Source organism: Thermobia domestica, chromosome 9 (genome assembly GCF_964235325.1).
Source record: "Thermobia domestica chromosome 9, izTheDome1.hap1.1, whole genome shotgun sequence".
Classification (NCBI taxonomy): domain Eukaryota; kingdom Metazoa; phylum Arthropoda; class Insecta; order Zygentoma; family Lepismatidae; genus Thermobia; species Thermobia domestica.
In genome coordinates this window covers 84,319,082-84,337,881 of record NC_137462.1, presented here as the reverse complement: position 1 = coordinate 84,337,881, position 18,800 = coordinate 84,319,082, and the positions used below count along the sequence as shown (strand labels likewise).

General features: G+C 34.7%; 1 protein-coding gene across 1 annotated transcript in view; it reads left to right on the top strand.

Annotated features, from left to right (window-relative positions):
* The window catches only part of mRpL50 (mitochondrial ribosomal protein L50), a 39,105-nt gene extending 21,423 nt beyond the window's left edge, over positions 1-17,682 (top strand). Inside the window, exons 3-5 of the mRNA XM_081771451.1 lie at positions 3,234-3,448; positions 14,219-14,338; positions 17,470-17,682. Coding sequence (XP_081627577.1) covers positions 3,234-3,448; positions 14,219-14,338; positions 17,470-17,585 — 451 coding nt within the window. The 3' untranslated portion in view covers positions 17,586-17,682. The remainder of the gene's footprint in view (positions 1-3,233; positions 3,449-14,218; positions 14,339-17,469) is intronic.
* Positions 17,683-18,800: the final 1,118 nt, after the last annotated feature.

The following is an 18,800-nucleotide window of genomic DNA, read 5'->3' as shown; positions in this document are numbered from 1 at the left end:
AAATATATATATATATATATATATATATATATATATATATATATATATATATATATATATATATATATGAAAAAGCAATGAAAGACTTCTTTGTAGAGTTGTGTGGGAAAGAAGCAATTCCCACCGAAGAAAGAACTGATTTGCGTCGCAGAAGAAAGTATAAATCGAACTATCCAAATGTGATCGAAACGCCAAGCAGTTCTACGAGCAGAATTGTTTCATATTGCGAGCAGGCTCAAAATTGTTTCATAATCTACCTTAACCACTTATTTTCAACTAGTTTAGCTAAAAGAAAATGTTATATGATTGCTGCAACATCAGATCCTGCAAAAGCATTAAAATCCACACACGTAAGAGCTCTGGTCAATTTACAATTCACAGTAGACTTCTCCAAAAGTTTAAGAACAAATACCCAAACATTTTCTGCAATTTTGGCGAAAATTCAAAGTGTCCAAATCAATTATTGGTTGGCATTCCTTAATTGCAGTATATGTAGCAAAAACCAATGTCAAAGTTATTCAATGCTCTAGGTTCTAATTACATTTACCTTTTTCACTTTCTTTCACGACTTCTGTAGTTATCCTAAGCTCCAGGTCGAGAAACTCCTCTCAAAGGATACTAGATGGATGGATTAGAGTTTAGCGTCCCTTTCAGTAGCGAGGCTATACAAGACGTGAACTTACAAGTTAACGTGATATTCGAACCACACGAGCTCCCGTCAGGAACCCAAAGGATGCATTCAATAAATGGAAACCGACTACGTTTTGTCTTTATGTCACCCCGTTTCCGTAAAATACCTGAGGGAACGGCCGTACCATCGTAACTCCCCCTTGCCCTCTGAAGACGTCAATGCAGAATGCTCAACTGCACTTTACAATTAAATATATCGATTGATCGCTGATATTGTTCCGTAGTTATTTGACTCCATGTTTTTCGGCTTCCACATAAAAGGTTAAAACAACTTATAACCGCTACCAGGTTATAGAAGTACTTTTTGTGGACGCCCTGTATATTTCGTTAATTTGAACGCTGTTAAATTGAAGAAAGGTATAGTACTTATGTATAATAGTTGTCATGTGTTTGTTGGTCTTGTTTTACTATAAAGGAAAATTCTTTGTGGCTACATATCAGGGATTTTAAAAAAAGAAAATATAGTTATGGAAAATGGAAAAGTCAGGGAATTCTTTTCCGTAAATTTTGTCACCATCTTATACTAATCACATTAGATCACCCGTAGCATCAGATTTCGTTAAAATAATCATTCACTTCTATTTACCCGTTTCCTTTAGCACAAAGGGTATGATTAGTTTAACACTAGAAATGACATTTCATTTTCATTTATTAGTTTAGTAAGAATACTTATATAGCTAGTATATGAGCAGATTTAGAAGCTATACGGCACTATTCATAAGAAGTTTGACTTATCTTGTGCATCAGTTTTGTTTCTTTTATTGGATAGTTCAATCTGCGTGGGGATCATCTTCAGAAACTTCTTGTCACCGGAGTTTTTTAAGGTATTAGCTTAGTTTTCCAATAAAATACAATTGTACACGGCTTGCTATCAAGTGTTAATTTTTACCTATTGTCACTGTAATTTTAATAGTCCACTCGTTGCTTATGGAAGAACTATTTGTTCAAATAAATAAATAAAAATTACTTTCTTTTAGTTCAACGTCCCATGCTTATGTCCTTTAGGCTAAAAAAGACAGAACTACTTGTTTGAATTAATTTCGGTGCTACTAATGTTATTGTTATTAAAATTCACTGTTTGTGGCTGTTGTAAATACCGTATTCCGCAAAGCGAATTTGAGCACTATGCAAACTTTTGTATCAATCTAATTAAAGGAACAAACTGAGGCACAAGATAAGTCACGTTTCTTCTTTATGCTCACGTCTCTTATTTACGTAGAGACATTGACGCATAATTAATCAAATGAATAAATACATACGTGAAACACTTCATTGATTGCATCTGTAAGAGTTTTCATGTATGATTTTGAACACATTTTTCACTTTTGGTGCAAGGGTTCTAAAAATAAAATGTTAATAACAGGTTTTTGCTACAAACATTGTAATATTTATTGCTGTTCCAATTCGATTAAACTTAATTTATTTAATCTGTTAAGGCACTGAATTCATTTAATATTTATCATTTATTAGCTGCAATTCCAAAAAGGCATCCTTCTAAGATGGTCTTCTCACACTTATTATCTCTTAACAGTTAAATGTACAAGTATAGTCAGAACATTTAACAACATAAATGTCTTATCAATTGAAAAAAAAAAAAAATGTGTCGGATCATTGTCCATTTTAACATATATATATATATATATTATCGTTGTATTACGGTGATTTCTTCACGAAAGAACTGAAGATTTAGTCCTTTTTCCGTACGGACTAAGAATGTAAGTCTCTCCCTTAGATGCTGCTTTTTCTTGATGTAACTTTTACACTTAAGAACGTTAAACTTCTGTGTAAATATTAAATGATGATTAGTGATATAAGAAATAATTGCAAATGTAACCATTATGAGACACTAAAACTCAAACCTTTAATGTTAACACGTTTTCTGTAACCAATGAATTACTGGAAACAGTTTAGCAGCCTTAAAAAAGGACACAATAATAATGTGTTAACACATGTGCATGTTAACAGTGAATAAAAATTTAAAAAAATAGTTTTCATGTGTTATAATGGTTACATTCTAAATAATTTCTTGTATTACTAATTATAATTTCATTTTTGCACGTATGTTTCAAGTTAAGTGTATAAGTTACATCAAGAAAAAAGAAGAAGCTTCCAAAAGAGATTCTCACATTGCTAGCATATATGGAAGAATTGATTAAATCTATAGTTCTTCCACGAAGAAATCGTTGTAAAAATGTTCTGCATGAATGACCAAGTTATTATAAAGTGTTATTTTAAAACCCTTGGACTTAAGACGCAAAATATGTTTATAAAATAATTCTCTCTTCATATGAGTGACTTGACCAGGGGAACAAGACCAGAGAATAAGTGGTCGAAACCACATAGGCGAATTCTTATAGATGTAATCAACGAAATATGTTTCTTACTCATCTTTTTAATAATATCTTTGTACTGGTGGAGAATCAAATTTCGCCAATTATGAAACATTTAAATGGCAAACATGGGATTGGAGTTCGATTCCTCATCAGACTCGAGATCACTCAATTTGTGTCTTTGCTACTTAGTAATTTTACTCTTTTCTTCAGGTATTTAAGAGCACAGAAGCCTTACACTCCACCAAAAGATATACGAGAAAAGTTCGCTCGAATTTGCCAAACAGTATTTGGTGATCAAGATGTGATCTCTGCGAGGGAGAAGAAAATTGATGATCCAGCGTTGAAATTTCAACTTCTGAAAACCTGCTTTGAAGAATTTCAGCATAGTATTTCAAATTCCATTCTTTACAAAATGGAAACATTAGGTAATTTTGAGTATTACTTAAGAGATATAAAGACTCGAAAAAAAAAATAAAGCTTTTTTTTTAGGGGGAAACCAGCTTTTTTGGGGGGAAAACGCGGTTCTTTCTGCTTCACTTTTTTGCTTGTGGGAAACTTTTGTCTTTTTTAAAAAATTTTGCTTTAAATTGATAAAGCAGACTGTATTCCGCTTCTCTACAACACAAAACTCATTTAATTAGTGGTTGATGCAGATAAAATATGAAACCTCTAAAATAAACCATGAATTTCGAAGATTTTTCAAACGATTTTAATTCTTAATACATTTACATTATGAATTCCAAAGGATTAACCAATGTATATAACAAGTTTTTAACCTCTTATATACAAAAGTAAGTACTTTTTTAAGAAAAAAATATAAACAAACAACTAACAAAATTGTATGTAGTATTTTTACTTCAAAATGTCACAACCCTCTTTTTGAAACAAAATAAAGTGAAACATAAGATAAATACATGTATATGATACTCTTAAAGGCTGCTCATCAAGAGCTTCGTTTCGGGTGGTTCTGTACATTCGTAAAATTTTTCGGTGAAGTTTTAACTTTAATACACGTTGTATGAGTACTTCGAACAAATTTTTCATTCATTGATCACATACGTAATAATTTGTTACCATCTATCAGGTGCTTCGGACCTGCAAAATCAGTAAAGTTCCGAATTCTGTAATGCACTGACTGTTCCTTAAGCTTGTTTAGAATTGGGAAAGTACTGAATTTTCTGTTCATGGATCATACACATAACAGACTGTTCATCTGAGCGTGTGATTTCCTAGGCTATAGAATGTATAACCACCATCACGGTTTATCTAGTCCTGAAGGTTTCTGAAGTTTTAACAAGAGAAATTCAACAGGAAACCTGCATTGAACCTTCCATAAGTCGGATTCCATACGCCGTAGAGAGAAAGTGCATTTAAGTTAAGTACAACTGCGCAGCAAACATGATTGGGTGGTTAGCTTTTGCGCTTCTATTGCTCTCCAATACTACGTACTTTATGTTTACTTTAATTCATAGAACATGTGTTTCATCTATCATGATGGTGAATTCCAGAGCGAAATATAGCATTTGCGTCATGAAATCTTATTTAATTATAGAATATACTGTAAAAAAGCTATTTAGAGAGAAAAAAAATCATCAAAATGAAAGAAAGCCAAAATTTCCGCTTTTTATGTGCAAAAAACCACCGATTCAAAAAATCCGGCTTTTTTGTATCTCTAGAATTACTAAAGAGGATCCTTACATTGTTTGCTGATTAGAACATCATGCAAATTTTCCATTTATTGAAGATAGATACTGTTATGTAATTTATATTAAATCGATAGAATGTTAAATTCTGTACATTTGAATGGTGGTCTTCCGCGCTGATTTAGTGACTAACGCGTTCGCTTTTGGTGTACGGGATCCGGTTGAAGAGTTGTAAAATTTTAATAGCTTACGGTGATTTATTTACGTTTTAAACTGTAGGTCTCATATAGCCTCTGTGCCGGGAAGGAACGATAAACTTCAACTAACCAATTTGAGGGGCGCATGGTAGCTCAGTGGTAGAGTGCTCATCTCAGTCGTGAGAATCCCGGGTTCCATCGTAAGCAATGTGAGTGTGTGGTGTACAAAATCGTGTTCTTTTGGGAGGAGTTCTGTTTCTTTCCACATCGTCATTCCACCATTTCTTTCATAATAATTCACTTTGATTAGCCATTCGTCTCTTCTTTAGCCTATAAGAGATACATGTGGGACGTAAAACTATAACATTTTTCTATACATTTGATAAATATTGTGTAAAAGAAAGAGTGAGAACTGTTTATCATTAGTATAACTATCCTCAAATATCATAATTAACAAGTGTAATGTCCTATACTAGTGCGAAACTATAGTTTCTGGATTTCAAGATATAGAGAAAAATAGCAATCTCTTACAGAACATACGATAGTAGTTCTGAAATACATGTATTGCAGAGTATGTGCAAGTACAGGAAGTACAAGACAGGGATCTAATGTGGACAAACGAAAATAAGAATTATTAAACTAGTCTGCATTCTTTTTTCCTATACTTATCATGAGAAATTAAAGAAACTTTCCTTGCCTGTCCCAAAATCGACACTTAATTACGAAAACTGTATACCTGGAACCTCCCCGCCCTTTGAGTGTACGATAAACTAGAGAGTACCTTCATCGCGAAAGAAATCAAGAACCCAAGAACCAGAAAGACCCGCACCCCTTCGTATTACTAACCTTATTGTGCCTTAGAAGGACTAGCCATGAGTAATACTTTGTTTTGACCAAGTTTGTTATGAATCACTTTGAATGTAATATTTCGGAAAAAAGAGAGGTTCAAATTTTTAAACAAACGCTGTAGATATGTAGATAATATCATTATATCCTATCAAACTGACAAACAATCGCAGTCTTCTTCAGGAACTACATTTGGTAACCCGAAAATTAAATTCACTATTGAATGAGAAAAAGGTTACAGATTGGATTTCCTTAATTTGACGTTCAGTAGACAAATTAACGAACTCACATCTAAATTATAGAAAATCAACTGTACTTTGGATACTGCACATGTGTAAGCGTCAATAGGAATGGTCTGCCCCTTCCAATCTTGTCCTGCAACTTTCCCAATGCAATATGAGCAGTTACCATCCTGAGAAATTCTGTTAATTTAATGGTGTTTCTTTTTAACAAGTATTAACCGTATTTACACTTTAGATTAGCACGTGAATGCTACACAGATATACTGTATATAGCGCACGAAATATGAAAAAAGGTTTAAATTTTGTTTTAAGAAAAACTTGAAGTTACTACTCATTCTAATTATAGGTTTCTATTATGCTCAGGAAATTGAGTGATTAGAGCACTGGAAGTGCGTCAGCACCAAATGGAGTCACCAAACGATAAAAATAAAAATCATTGGACTGTGTAATTTTAATTAGTCTTAAAAGTTAACATAATGAACTATATGCTGTAATCTTAAGAAGTCAGCCACTATTTAAAAAAAATGAACACTTTGTAAACACAAAAGTCATGCGGTTATTATTATTATTAAACAAATATTATTTTGTAGAAACCTAAAGTCTACTTTTTTTTCTTTCTTTTTATCGACGTTCTAAGGTATGTCTTAAGGTGATCTGGTACCCCTAGCAACCTTGAAAGTTAGTCCATTTAAAAAGCATTGCAAAGTTTTTCACTATTTTCTTCTTTATTATTAAAGTTACAAACGTCAAAATTTGAACAAACCTAGAGGAGACACATATCTATGCCTTGTGTGTTTTAGATTTTGAAAAAAACACAGTTAGGAAACTTTTATCTTCAACTTTGAAAACATGGCAACAGTAAGACCTGAACTCCCTGCGACGGTATAGTTTTTCCTTTCCGCCCGAGTTGAGCGGCAAGTTCAGTTCTCTGCCTCGCTCAAGTTGTTCCAATCAGGTGACTCATAAACAGCGGTACAACCGAAACCTTCTTTTCTCATCTCTCTCCCTCTCTCTTTTTTTCTTTCTTTTCATTCTGCGAATTCCTGGAAGGGTAGTTGTCACTTGTCAGCTTACCATTTCCGCAAAATAACATAGTATAGATGTCAATTTGTGATCTTTGGGAAAGATTATAGAAAAAATATTGTTGGAATCAATCTAGGACAAAATTACCCTTTGAAAGCGAGGTCGAAACCCTCTCTTCAGAAATAATTGAGAGATATTTACATGAATAATTTTTGAGGGAAATATGATCAAGTGAAATGGCATGTGGGCAAAATTCCTAGGGCCTGCTTTTTTAAAAATCACTTTCGTTCTTTGTTGCCTGTCCACATGGCCACTTCTATACTATCCCCTAGAACTTTTTTTTTTTTTTTTTAATTTTTCATGCACATGTCCGGTGACAATACAATATTGTATAAATTACCATATACTCATGTGTAATGTCTATATCTCCCTTTTCCTGGAAGCGGAGAAGGAAAAAAATATAGATCCATGAAATTTTCACACTAGCATTTCCTAATTTTAGATTTTTTTTTCTAATAAATGAAGTTCGTAAGGCGCCTGAAGGCTGTGAGATTCTACCTGGGTATCATGTGCATAGATACACCCTTCAAATTCGTATGAAATATCTTGTGCAAACTTTCATTGTGAGTTCGAACAGAAGAGAACCAAGTTTGATAACGGCTCACGCAACATTTTATGTTCTTTGTAAGTAAATAATGTTGGATTATTTTAAAATTGAGCATGATTAGGGATGCGCACGAGACAAGATTTGTGGTTGTCTCGTCTCGAAAATTTGCTGTAAAAGTGATGTCTTGACTCGAAAAATGTATATTTCTCTATTGGAAAAGCCGTGTCTCGACTCGTCTCGTGCGCATACCTAAGCATGATTTAGTAGTAAATTTATTTTGCATTATACAAATTTGTTTAAATTATGTAATATCTGTGAAAACCTTGTTGACCAGGCTCGCAACCAGCTACTGAAGTTTGGGGAGCATAGATATGCTAGGGGGGCAATCGTAAGAATTCTGGGTCTCCGTATCAATGTCATAGGATGCATTGTGGTTTGAGGGGCCAAAAAAATTTAGGAAGGGAGCAGGCCCCCTAACCCCCGCCGTAGTTGCACAACTATGTAAGTAGATTCCTCAGTACCAGTACTTTATTTCACAAAATAAACACCACTACTTTATTTCGCAAAAAAATTCTTCACTACGTTATATAAAAATTGGATAACTCGACGGGTCAGTGTGGGAATTGAATATTTTTCCCAGGGCGGATGAATTTCACTCATATACCCACCCAGCCATCACACACGTAAGAGTGGGGAAAAGTTATTGCTGTCTGAAATGAAAATTTTCTCTTGCAGGGGGATAAAAATTTCTCAGAGGAGAAATCCCTGGCATCCCCTCGTCAATTAGCACACTAGGACGGGCCTCTCACAATTTATAAGGAAATCGACGCAAAAGGCTGTAAGATGACATTTTTCATACCTTTTCTTTTTACATGACATATTTTCGACTCCAGACGACACAGGGACGGATCCAGGATGGATTCCTGAGGGATGGGGTAGCGGTGAGTTGTAACACTGCTACTTAGGGTTACTTTAGTTTTATTATGTACAGATAGAGATGCAAGGGCTCGGAAAAAAACCGGCTTTTTTGGAAAAAAACTCGGTTTTTTCTGCTTTGCTTTTTTGCTTCGGAAATTTTGGGCTTTTTTCACAATACTGATTTAAATTGATAAAACAGGCTTTGTATCGCTTCTCTATAACACAAAAATCATTTAATTAGTGGTTGATGCTGATAATAATATAAAACATCGAAAATAAACTATGAATTTCGAAAAAATATTTCAAACAATTTTTCTTCAACATATTTAAATTATGAATTCCACAGGATTAAACAATGTATATAATAAGAATTTTTTAACCTCCTATATACAAAAGTAAGCAGAGTTGGCAAGAACCGTGGCTGTTTTTGAAAATACCAAAAACCCGTTTTTTGGGGGATGTTTAAACCAGGCTTTTTTGGTTTAAACCAGGCTTTATTGACTTAGATTTTTTGCTTTATGTATTTATATTACATATTCACAGAAATAGCCTAAGTTTGTTTCGCCTTGATGTTATTATGCAACAGCGGGTTTATGCCGGAAGAACTCCCATAAGCTTAAAGAAGTGCGGTCAGTAAATTTCTTAAGTTGAGAATCTTCCGCCCTAGCCATTGGGAAAATCCCGTCATTACTTGAAATGTAAGACAATAACGGGAAAATCCTGTTATTGCTTTGCATGTAAAATTTAAAGGTCAACGTACCATAATCAGTACGCTAAAACTGAGGTATTAAATTACAAATTTAGTACCAGTACGTAGATATCATTGAAAGTCCAATCCAAGCTAATGTTGGAAGCTACGTAGGCAATCGATAAATTTTGCCAATTTCTATCAATATATTTACGCAATATTGGCTTCTTTATAAAACAACACGCATTTAGGCATGTAGAAATATACAATTTGGTTTGTTTCGTATATTTAGGCTTAACATCCTTACGAAATACCGAGGTTATCATGGAGAAGACTTTCGCTTAAACTGACATCCGAACCGCTACTTGGGTTACGCATGAAAGAAGGATTTTGGTTCGACCGAGAATTGAACATGGGACACCTTGATTAAAAGGTGAAAGGGAAATAAAACTATTGCAGGTAGTTTGATATCTGGAAACGTTACTATGAAGTTCACACGATTCGCATTTTTCATTCTTTTTATTTTTGTGGTTTAAACCAGTTATTAAAAAAAAAGTTGGTGTAAATCAGCCAGCCCTAAAAGTAAACACTTCTTTTTAAAGAATACACAAATAACTAGCAAAATAGTATGTAGTATTTTTACTTCAAAATATTCCATACCCTCTTTTTGAAACAAAATAAAATTAAAATAAAACATAAGAGAAATACTTAGATTTATATGATACACTTAAACGCTGCACATCTAGAGCTTTTGGTTCTGTATGTTCTTGAAATTCTACAGTTAAGTTTTATAGAACCACCATCACAGTTTACCCAATCCTCAAGTTTTCTGAATTTTTAACAAGAGGGATTCAACATATCATTACGGAAACCCCCCCCCCCCCCCAAAAAAAAAAGACTACGGAATATATTTAAGTTAAGCTAAATACAACTGCACAACAAACATGACTGAGTGATTAGCTTTTGCGCTTCTATTGGGAAGTCCTAGATTCAACCAGCATTCGACCATTCTGACAAAGCTTTTCTTCATTCCATCTGTGAATGTAGAAATAGTGCGTGTACTGTGAGTTGGGCGACTTCCTTTTTTATTGTTTTTAAATCGTTATTATTACTAATTACCAGCAGTGACGGTTTTGCGAAGGTTAGGGGGGCGGTCTTTCGGACTGAAGCCCGTTCCCCAAAATTACGGAATGTCTGCAACAAACGAAATATCTATTATTTATGCCTTTACTCATAAACTTTAAGCTCCCGTCAAATAAAAATTACGAATGTTTAAAAAAACTAAACATTAGTAAGAAACCCTTCCCAAAATACTTTTCTAAATCCGCCACTGATTCTCAGTATAAAATGATTTTTGAAGTTGTATCCGGAAGATTATTGCTAAACATATAAACGAAACGAAATATTAGTTATGCCTGTACTCATAAACTTCAAGCACTTCCCAAATAAAATTACTACTTTTTAGGAAACAAAACAATCAGAAAAAACCCTCCTAAAGTACTTTTCTAAATCCGCTACTGATTATTTGTATAAATTGGTATTCAAAGTTGTGTCCGGAAAATTATTGCTAAATCACTTCACAGCTAAAGTATAACAGAAATGTGGAAGTACGGTTTGACGGATATATTGAAAAACGTACGCTTTGACGGATAAATAGAAAAACGGGCAAGTTTAACTTTTGCGCTAGAAGCTAGAGTACTAAAAGCTCTTAGAAATGAAACACGGATGACAAACTAGAGAAGAAAAAAGATGTCGATAACTCAATAGTTAAAATAAAGTTAAATAGCCTCTAAAATTACCCTCAAATACTACATTCTTCATGTTAGCTTTAATTCGTAAAACATGTGCTCCATCCATCTTGATGGTGAATTTCAGAGCGAAATATCACATTCAGGTCATGGAATTTTTATCTAACTACAGAATATACTATAAGAAAGCTATTTAGATAGAAAAATCATGAAGTTGAAAAAAGCCAAAATTTCCAAAATTCTCGTTTTTTCCCCAAAAAAGCCGGCTTTTTATGTGAAAAAAACCATCGATTCAAAAAAGCCGGCTTTTTTGCATCTCTATGTACAGACTTGAACTTTTGCATCACTGGTGCTTGTGCCATTGGAGGTGGCGAACGACCCTTCCCTCAGGATCCGCCTACAACTCTCTATACCATCCCTACAGGATAAAATAAGATACATAAGAATGTTTTCCATTTATGTTTGAAGGCATACGCGTAGCCAGAAATATTCGTTAGTCGAGTTTAAATATAGAGCCCATAATAATAATAATAATAATAATAATAATAATAATAATAATAATAATAATAATATCCGCTTAGTATTGTGTTTCGTAGAACAGATGTAGACTTCTTCCTCTGACACTGTCCGTCTCCATATAAACATTTCCCACCCCCACCCCCACATCTTTAGGTTCCAATCAGTCTCGGTGGTCCGTCTCTCTGTTTATTGTTAATTTCACTGGAATGCATTTCTTTATAGTCTTCAATCTTTGCATAAAATTAACAGTCCTCACCTAAAAGATGTGTGGTGTAGTGTGCGACGCAATACTTCCCTCTGGGAAACCCTGGAAATGTACGTATTGCAATTGGGCATCTCACCTGAGTCTCCCATTTAATCAGTAAGTATGCTGGGAATTTTATTTTGTGAGGTGTTCAAAACCCAAGAGGGAGAGCATTTAGAATAGTGATACATATTTTTACAGAAACGCAAAGGAAGCAATATATTTTGTTACGACCAGGGATGTGTGTAAAGAAAGTTTGGTTGGTGTTAGGGGGTGTTTATCGGGTTGGGAAAGATTTTAAACAAAGAAACTTCATTTCCTAGCCTTCTCTGGATTACAGGGGTGCCCACAGTCAAGTTTTGGGGCACAGGTTGCACCTATGATTTTTTTTTTTTTTTTTTTTTTTTTTTTTTTTTTTTTTTTTTTTTTTTTTGAGGAGGGACATAATTTGTCATCGAAAGTGGAACAATCGAATTTTAATTATACCACAATGATGCTTTTATGAACACGAGTGACGTATTTAGGAATTTGTTTCGGGAATGGGTATGCACAATACGAGAATAAGCACTTATATTTTTCCTTTTAGGTGCCGACAAATTTTAATGAAGTTGTGAATATAACAAATTTATTTCGGGGGGGGGGATTGAGCTCGATAGCCACCGACTGATGAACACTAAGTATGAAGGAGAACTTAGCATGAATAACATTTTTAAATAAGTAATTGTCATAATAAAGAATGGTAAATTTGGGGGGAGGACAGTAAATGGGAAGAATGGTAACCTTCAGGGGAAAATAGGGACCTCTGCCTGGGTGTGTATATTCTCTATTCATTTACATTTTCTAAACATTGTGATGTGTCGTCGTACGTATATGTAAGCACCTTCTCCACACAGGAAGATTGTTGTTGATCCAGGATGAAAGCTAAAATATTCTAATTTCAATAGATATGAAAGGAGGGATTACAACCTGTACCAACACATCTTAAAGTACGCCACTGTTTGAAAGTATTTCTTTACTAATGTACATACTTTCCAAGAGCTTCAGTTTGATGTGTTAGGTCCTATATATTGTTTCTAGCTATTTATCATTTTTAGAAAATATTTTTTCTGCATTTATATGCTTATCTATCTATATTTATCTCTCTCTTTCTCTCTCTCTCTCTCTCTCTCTCTCTCTCTATATATATATATATATATATATATATATATATATATATATATATATATATATATTATATTATATTATATTATATTATATTATATTATATTATATTATATTACTTCTATCTGTTTACCTGTCTATCAACCATTCGATTTATCATCTTTCATTCAAGATTCAAATACTGCATTGAAATAAAGCTACATAGAAACGGAAGAAATAACCACAGAAATATGAAACACAATAGCACTTCTTTCTTCTCTTTTCTTATGTTTCTGAAGCCGAAAGTCGTGCGATATTTTTCCTCGGTCGGCAGGAATATCTCGCTTTCCGTTGTCTTTTCACGGCACAGACATTTGTACTGCTATCCCTCCTGCTGTCACTCATAAAGTGATTATCCGTCGGTATTCACATTTCAAGCAACCACGACTCGAAGGACAGGCAGAAAGACGACCGCTAAACGCGGACAGGGAGGTTCACACAGGAGTCAATAGACATTTCAACAAAAGGAGACACCAACTCAAAATTTGAGTGGGAGGGTTACATCTGCGTTGCCAAGTTTTTAAAATCAAACATGGAAGCTTTTTTACTGTGTTTTTTTCAAAATCTAAAACACACAAGACATAGATATGTGTCTCCTCTAGGTTTGTTCAAATTTTGACGTTTGTAACTTTAATAATAAAGAAGAAAATAGTGAAAAACTTTGCAATGCTTTTTAAATGGACTAACTTTCAAGGTTGCTAGGGGTACCAGATCACCTTAATGTGCACAGAACATAGAATGGTACCCATTCCATTATCTTCTATATGGTTTTGGTTTGAACTCATTATCTTTAAAACCTAAAAAGTTACAGCGTGTAACGGAATCCTGAAAAATGCAAAATACACACACGTGCCTTTTCAAAATGGCCGCCCCAAACAAACCTGTACGGCTAAAATAAATGAATACCCGTTTTCAACTCCCTAAATGTGCTTCAATCTTAGGTTAAAAAAAAAAAAGTCAGCAACCTTTAACCTGGAAATTGGTCGATTTCACTTGGGTGCCCCGATACATTATTACATGTGTGTGAAGTTTGAATATAACCCGATTCAAATATGAGAAGTTATTGTGGTGGGGGCATTACTTTTGGAATGACCCTTATATATGTTTAATCCTCATTTGAATTTTGCAAGGTTTACCGGTTTTTGATCATCTTCTGGATGGCAGTCTCTCCAATGTAAGTTTAGAAATGGAAGCTAATATTTTAAATAACATAAATTTGTGGTAATATTGTTTATTATTTTTTTTTTAAAAAAAAAAAGTTCATAATTAAATCGTATTTGTGTAGTCTATATCTAATAATTAATTAATTTTTATCTTTAGGAGATGTCTTGGATTTCTACGAGACACCTATAAATACGAAGGTGCCACTTGATAGATTAAAAGATGTTGAGCTACCACCGAATTTGCATGTACAGTATGAATATCATCGTTTCCATCCAGGTAAGTTATAATCAAGACTACTTTACACAGGGCTAGAATCAGGCTCACCCCTTTTTTTTCTCCTCGGAAGCAATAGTCAAAACTATGACGTCACTTGGCGACAACTAAAAGGGGACACACATACACACACACATAAAATGAGAAATATATGTGCGTTGGAAAGAAAAAATTGAGAACTGTGTCTGTTAGAAGTCAGTTTATTTTATGCCTGTTTCGTTGTGTGTAATGTTATTTGTTAATACGAAATATGGATGTTTATCTTTTAAAGTGTTAAGTTGCAGCTTGTGAAAACAATAGCAGAAGTTACGATAACGGCATAACTACTTACCGTTTCCCAAAGGATTGTGCTATCTCTATGGTGTGGTCAGTGAGATGCAAACTGAAGACAGTTTTAAACCTAGAATTTGTTGTACTCGTTTCTGTAATAGTGAATCAGGGTTTGGGTATTTAGGGTAGTTTTCGTAGAATAAAAGGGGAGGGAAAAGGTGCTAAAAAAAAAAAAAAAAAAGTAAGACAATTTTTTTTTCTCTTTCCACTTTTCTGTATCTTTACTCATGTTGAAGTCGGCCTTTGGTCCCGGACTTTTGATACACCCGGTGTATATATATGTGATATATATCAAAAGAGAGAGAGTAGATTTTATGCCTGTATTAGCTGTCAATACAAAAAGGAAAGAAGAATAAAACTGTTGTACTTAACAACATTAAGCACTGAAGTTCTTATATATATGTTTCTATTTTGAGATAAAACGTCTTTGTAAGTGCTAAAACCTTTTCATATAGGTTCGTCCACAGAGACATTGAAGTAAATTTCATATTAATTCTGAGTGGCAACTGTATGGATCTGGCAAATTCGACAACGTCCGAATTTTTCCGAAGAGTTACAAGCAATTTTTGTTTTGTTCATAAAACCATCAGAGAAATCACAAACTGCATGACCTTGTCAAAATTCTCAAACAGAAAAACAAGACACACTCATCCATGATCCCAGCAAGTGAAGAATGGGAAATTTGGAAGGATCAGGGCTGTGTTTTTTTCTGAACAACGTGATTCGGACGAATTAAGAATAATTTTCTTCGGGTAAAGATTAAATGATTCGCAATATCATATACGTTACTAATGCACTTTCAATCCCTATGATAGGAATATACCAGACATGTTAAATGCTTTATATTAATACGTTTAATTGCTTAACTACAGAAACCATATACGGAGTGCCTGGTTAGTAATCTTCAAGACAATTAATTTTTCAGTGTACTGCCATTAGTGTTCTCCAATTCATATATCTTACATAACACGGGCTTAATTTCCTCACCTGTGAGGGGAATATCAAGACGCTCAGACATATCTGTCTAAGTCAGTCTGTTGTTTTGTTCAGCATGTCTCTCTCATCGGAGTTCGACACTTTTCACCAGGGTTGTGAGCAACCCAGCCCGGTGGGTTTTATTGGGCAATATTGGGTTTTATTAAATTTTGTGCATATATTTAAAGCCATATTCCTACTTAAAATACCATTTAAGTATTCATGTTCTATTGTACACATGAAACTACGGAATCCCCAATTCCTGTGTGATGGTGCGGTGGTTCACCGATGGTGCGGGTTCCTAGTTCGCTCCCAGCTTTCGTCAAGTGTGCTTTGTGGTGGACAAACAAAACACCGTGCGCATGGGTTTTCAGATGGTTCTCCGTTTCCTCCCACTTCCGTCATGCCACTGTTATCATTCGTCTCTTCATCACAGTCTCCCTTAGTACGGTGCATAATCATGAGACATTGATCTAAACTTAAAAATAACAAAAAAGAAAGAAAAAATGTCGCACAAAAAATTCATGAAGCCCCATCTGCGTTTCGTGGAGCACACTTTGCATCTTTGACACTCGCTTATATTTCGATTTCTAGAAAGAGGGAATTACATATTTTTCTAAAGTAACAAAGAGGTGGAATTTTATGTAATACAGAATGGGAACAAAAGCCCCTCTTACTCTCAGGATTCAGATCCTTTAGCGAACGGCCCAGTTAGAAGATTCTTTTAGTTTCCCTCAAAACAGGCAAATACTTGGATAGTACCTCAAGGTCAGGAGCCAAAGATAAGAAACTAGCTTTATTCGATGGATGTTGTTTTTCTAAAACAAATAAAAAAATCTATTTCTACGATCTGATTGCCGTTAGTGTGAAGAAGATTCAGATAATTTTCTTTCTTAAGTGAAATGTTCTCGATTTCAGCAAATTTGGTGTCTTCATATGAAAGTTCAATAAATATATCCTAAAACTTTTACATGTGTAGCCATGATATTAGGTTTTAGAATTTTGTAACAATCATTGTATTGTTCAAACCCTTTTCTCTTAGGGTTCCAAGAAATGGCTTTTACTAATAAAACTGCATGTAGTTAGAAACTATATTTTCATTACCCAGGTGACTCTCCGAAGATGATGGAGTTATGATTCTGGAGTGTGTCCATGACTGAAATGGCTTGTGCTTCAAAAGAAACGCGATACTTCAGTCATTTCTAGTTTTAGCGCAAGTGACTTCACAACAACTGCGTTACTTTGTCGTCTGACTCATCTGAGCGCATATTAGTGAGCACTCTTCCAAGCTGATCGTATGCATCTGAAAGATTTTATTGTTTATGGTATATTCCATTCTATCATTTGGGTGTTATCAGGATACCATTTTGTCAGTTCTCCATTTCAACATCACTCACTGTGTGAAATAAAGCATCTCCTACCGGATCATAATTCGCAGTATTTCTGACTGCGAAGTATGTGGTTCTTACACAATCTTATTCTGTAATCATAATGGTTTTGCTGCGAAAAGTTAATACTGTACAAAATTTCCAGAAAGTTCCAGTTCTGATACCTACTAATTTCGTTAATAAGAAAGAAGAATTCCCTTATTTATTGTGTATTTTTTATGTTACTTTGTTTCATTTAAGAGAACATAACATGAAGTAAGCTTACAAAACGTTATATTTCGTCCATACTTTTTTTAAGTGTTTATTTTTAATTTTAAATTTATGTGCTATATTTCATTTTACATACCTTGATATCCGCGTATTAGACTTCGTACATTAAGAGAAATATTAATTCAGCAATAACTGTAAAAAGTTATTAATTACTGTTAATTTCATTCGCAGAAACAGACACCATGTTTGGAGGAATCAGTGCTTTTCCCAAGAGCTCTACGATTGTAACAGGAATAAAATACAAGAAAAAATATAAAGGGTATAAGGCGAAGACATCATGGCCATGAATCAGTGGTATATGTTGTATGTGTATTTTCGAAGATGTGTACATAGTAATTGTAGAGTTATTTTAAAATAAAGTTATCCGATCTTCTCTCTTTACAAGTCCTGTGCTCTAATTAACTAAAATAGATGATTCCGTTTGAAATTACAGTGTCATGTACAAGGATAAGGTGAAAAGTTTTGCAATATTCAATCACTTACTTGATTTTTTTGGTAAAGTTGCAATTAAACTTGCCTATGCTGCTTTCGCACCGTCTGAAGCCACCTCAACAAGTTCTTTGATCTGATGCCAATCCCAGTTCTGGACCTTTGAACAAAGAATTCATATAATTCACCTTCCACCTCCTTTGGTAAAGCAGCTTTGCAAGCATGAAGGGAGATTTTGCCTTGCCTTGTGAAAAGCATCAAATTCTGTTCAGCAGTGCAGAAATTTTTGGCACAAAGTGCACATCCGTTGAAACTCGTATTCGGACTATTAAGCTGGGATTAATGGTTCGACCGTCCGGAACGAACTCATTGAATTATCTCCTCGCAGCTTCCTGGGCCGCGGTGACTCAGTGGTAGAGCGTTCACCTCTGGTGCTTGAGGTCCCGGATTCAATCCCAGCCTCCGCCAAGTGAACTTTGTGGTGGTCAAACACCGAGTGCGTGGGTTTTCTCGGGGTTCCTCCGTTTCCTCCCCACTTTCTTCATTCCATTTCATTCATTATTCATCATCACCGTCTCCTTTAGCCTAACCAACATAACCGTGGGACGTAAAACTCAAAGATTTCATTTCATTTTTTCCTCGCAGTTTCCCCAGACGAGAGGTGTTTCTTTTTCTTCTTCGAAACGCTCGTGTTTGACGACTGGTTCCGGTACTTAATCCTTGTTTAACTACTGGTTATGCACGTAGGATTTCGGTAAAACTACTCAGTTGTAGTCGCACGTTATTATTCTTTTCAAAAAATACAGATTACGCGGGTTCCCAGGAGTACCTTGCACATATGGTGAGTTGTAATCGTAAGGCGTAATTTGACAACTCGGGATGCTTATGCCGAGGCCGTCAAGATGAGAAACCACACTGTACTGAGCCACTGAGCTCGCTTGGTAAAGAATTTCCTTCTATGGCCTGGCACGTGATCTCGGAACCCAGAATTTTCCGCTTACCTGGCTTTGGCTGGTCGACGAGATATCTGCAGCCCTAGCAAAATTTCTTAAACCAACTGACTGATGTGCTGT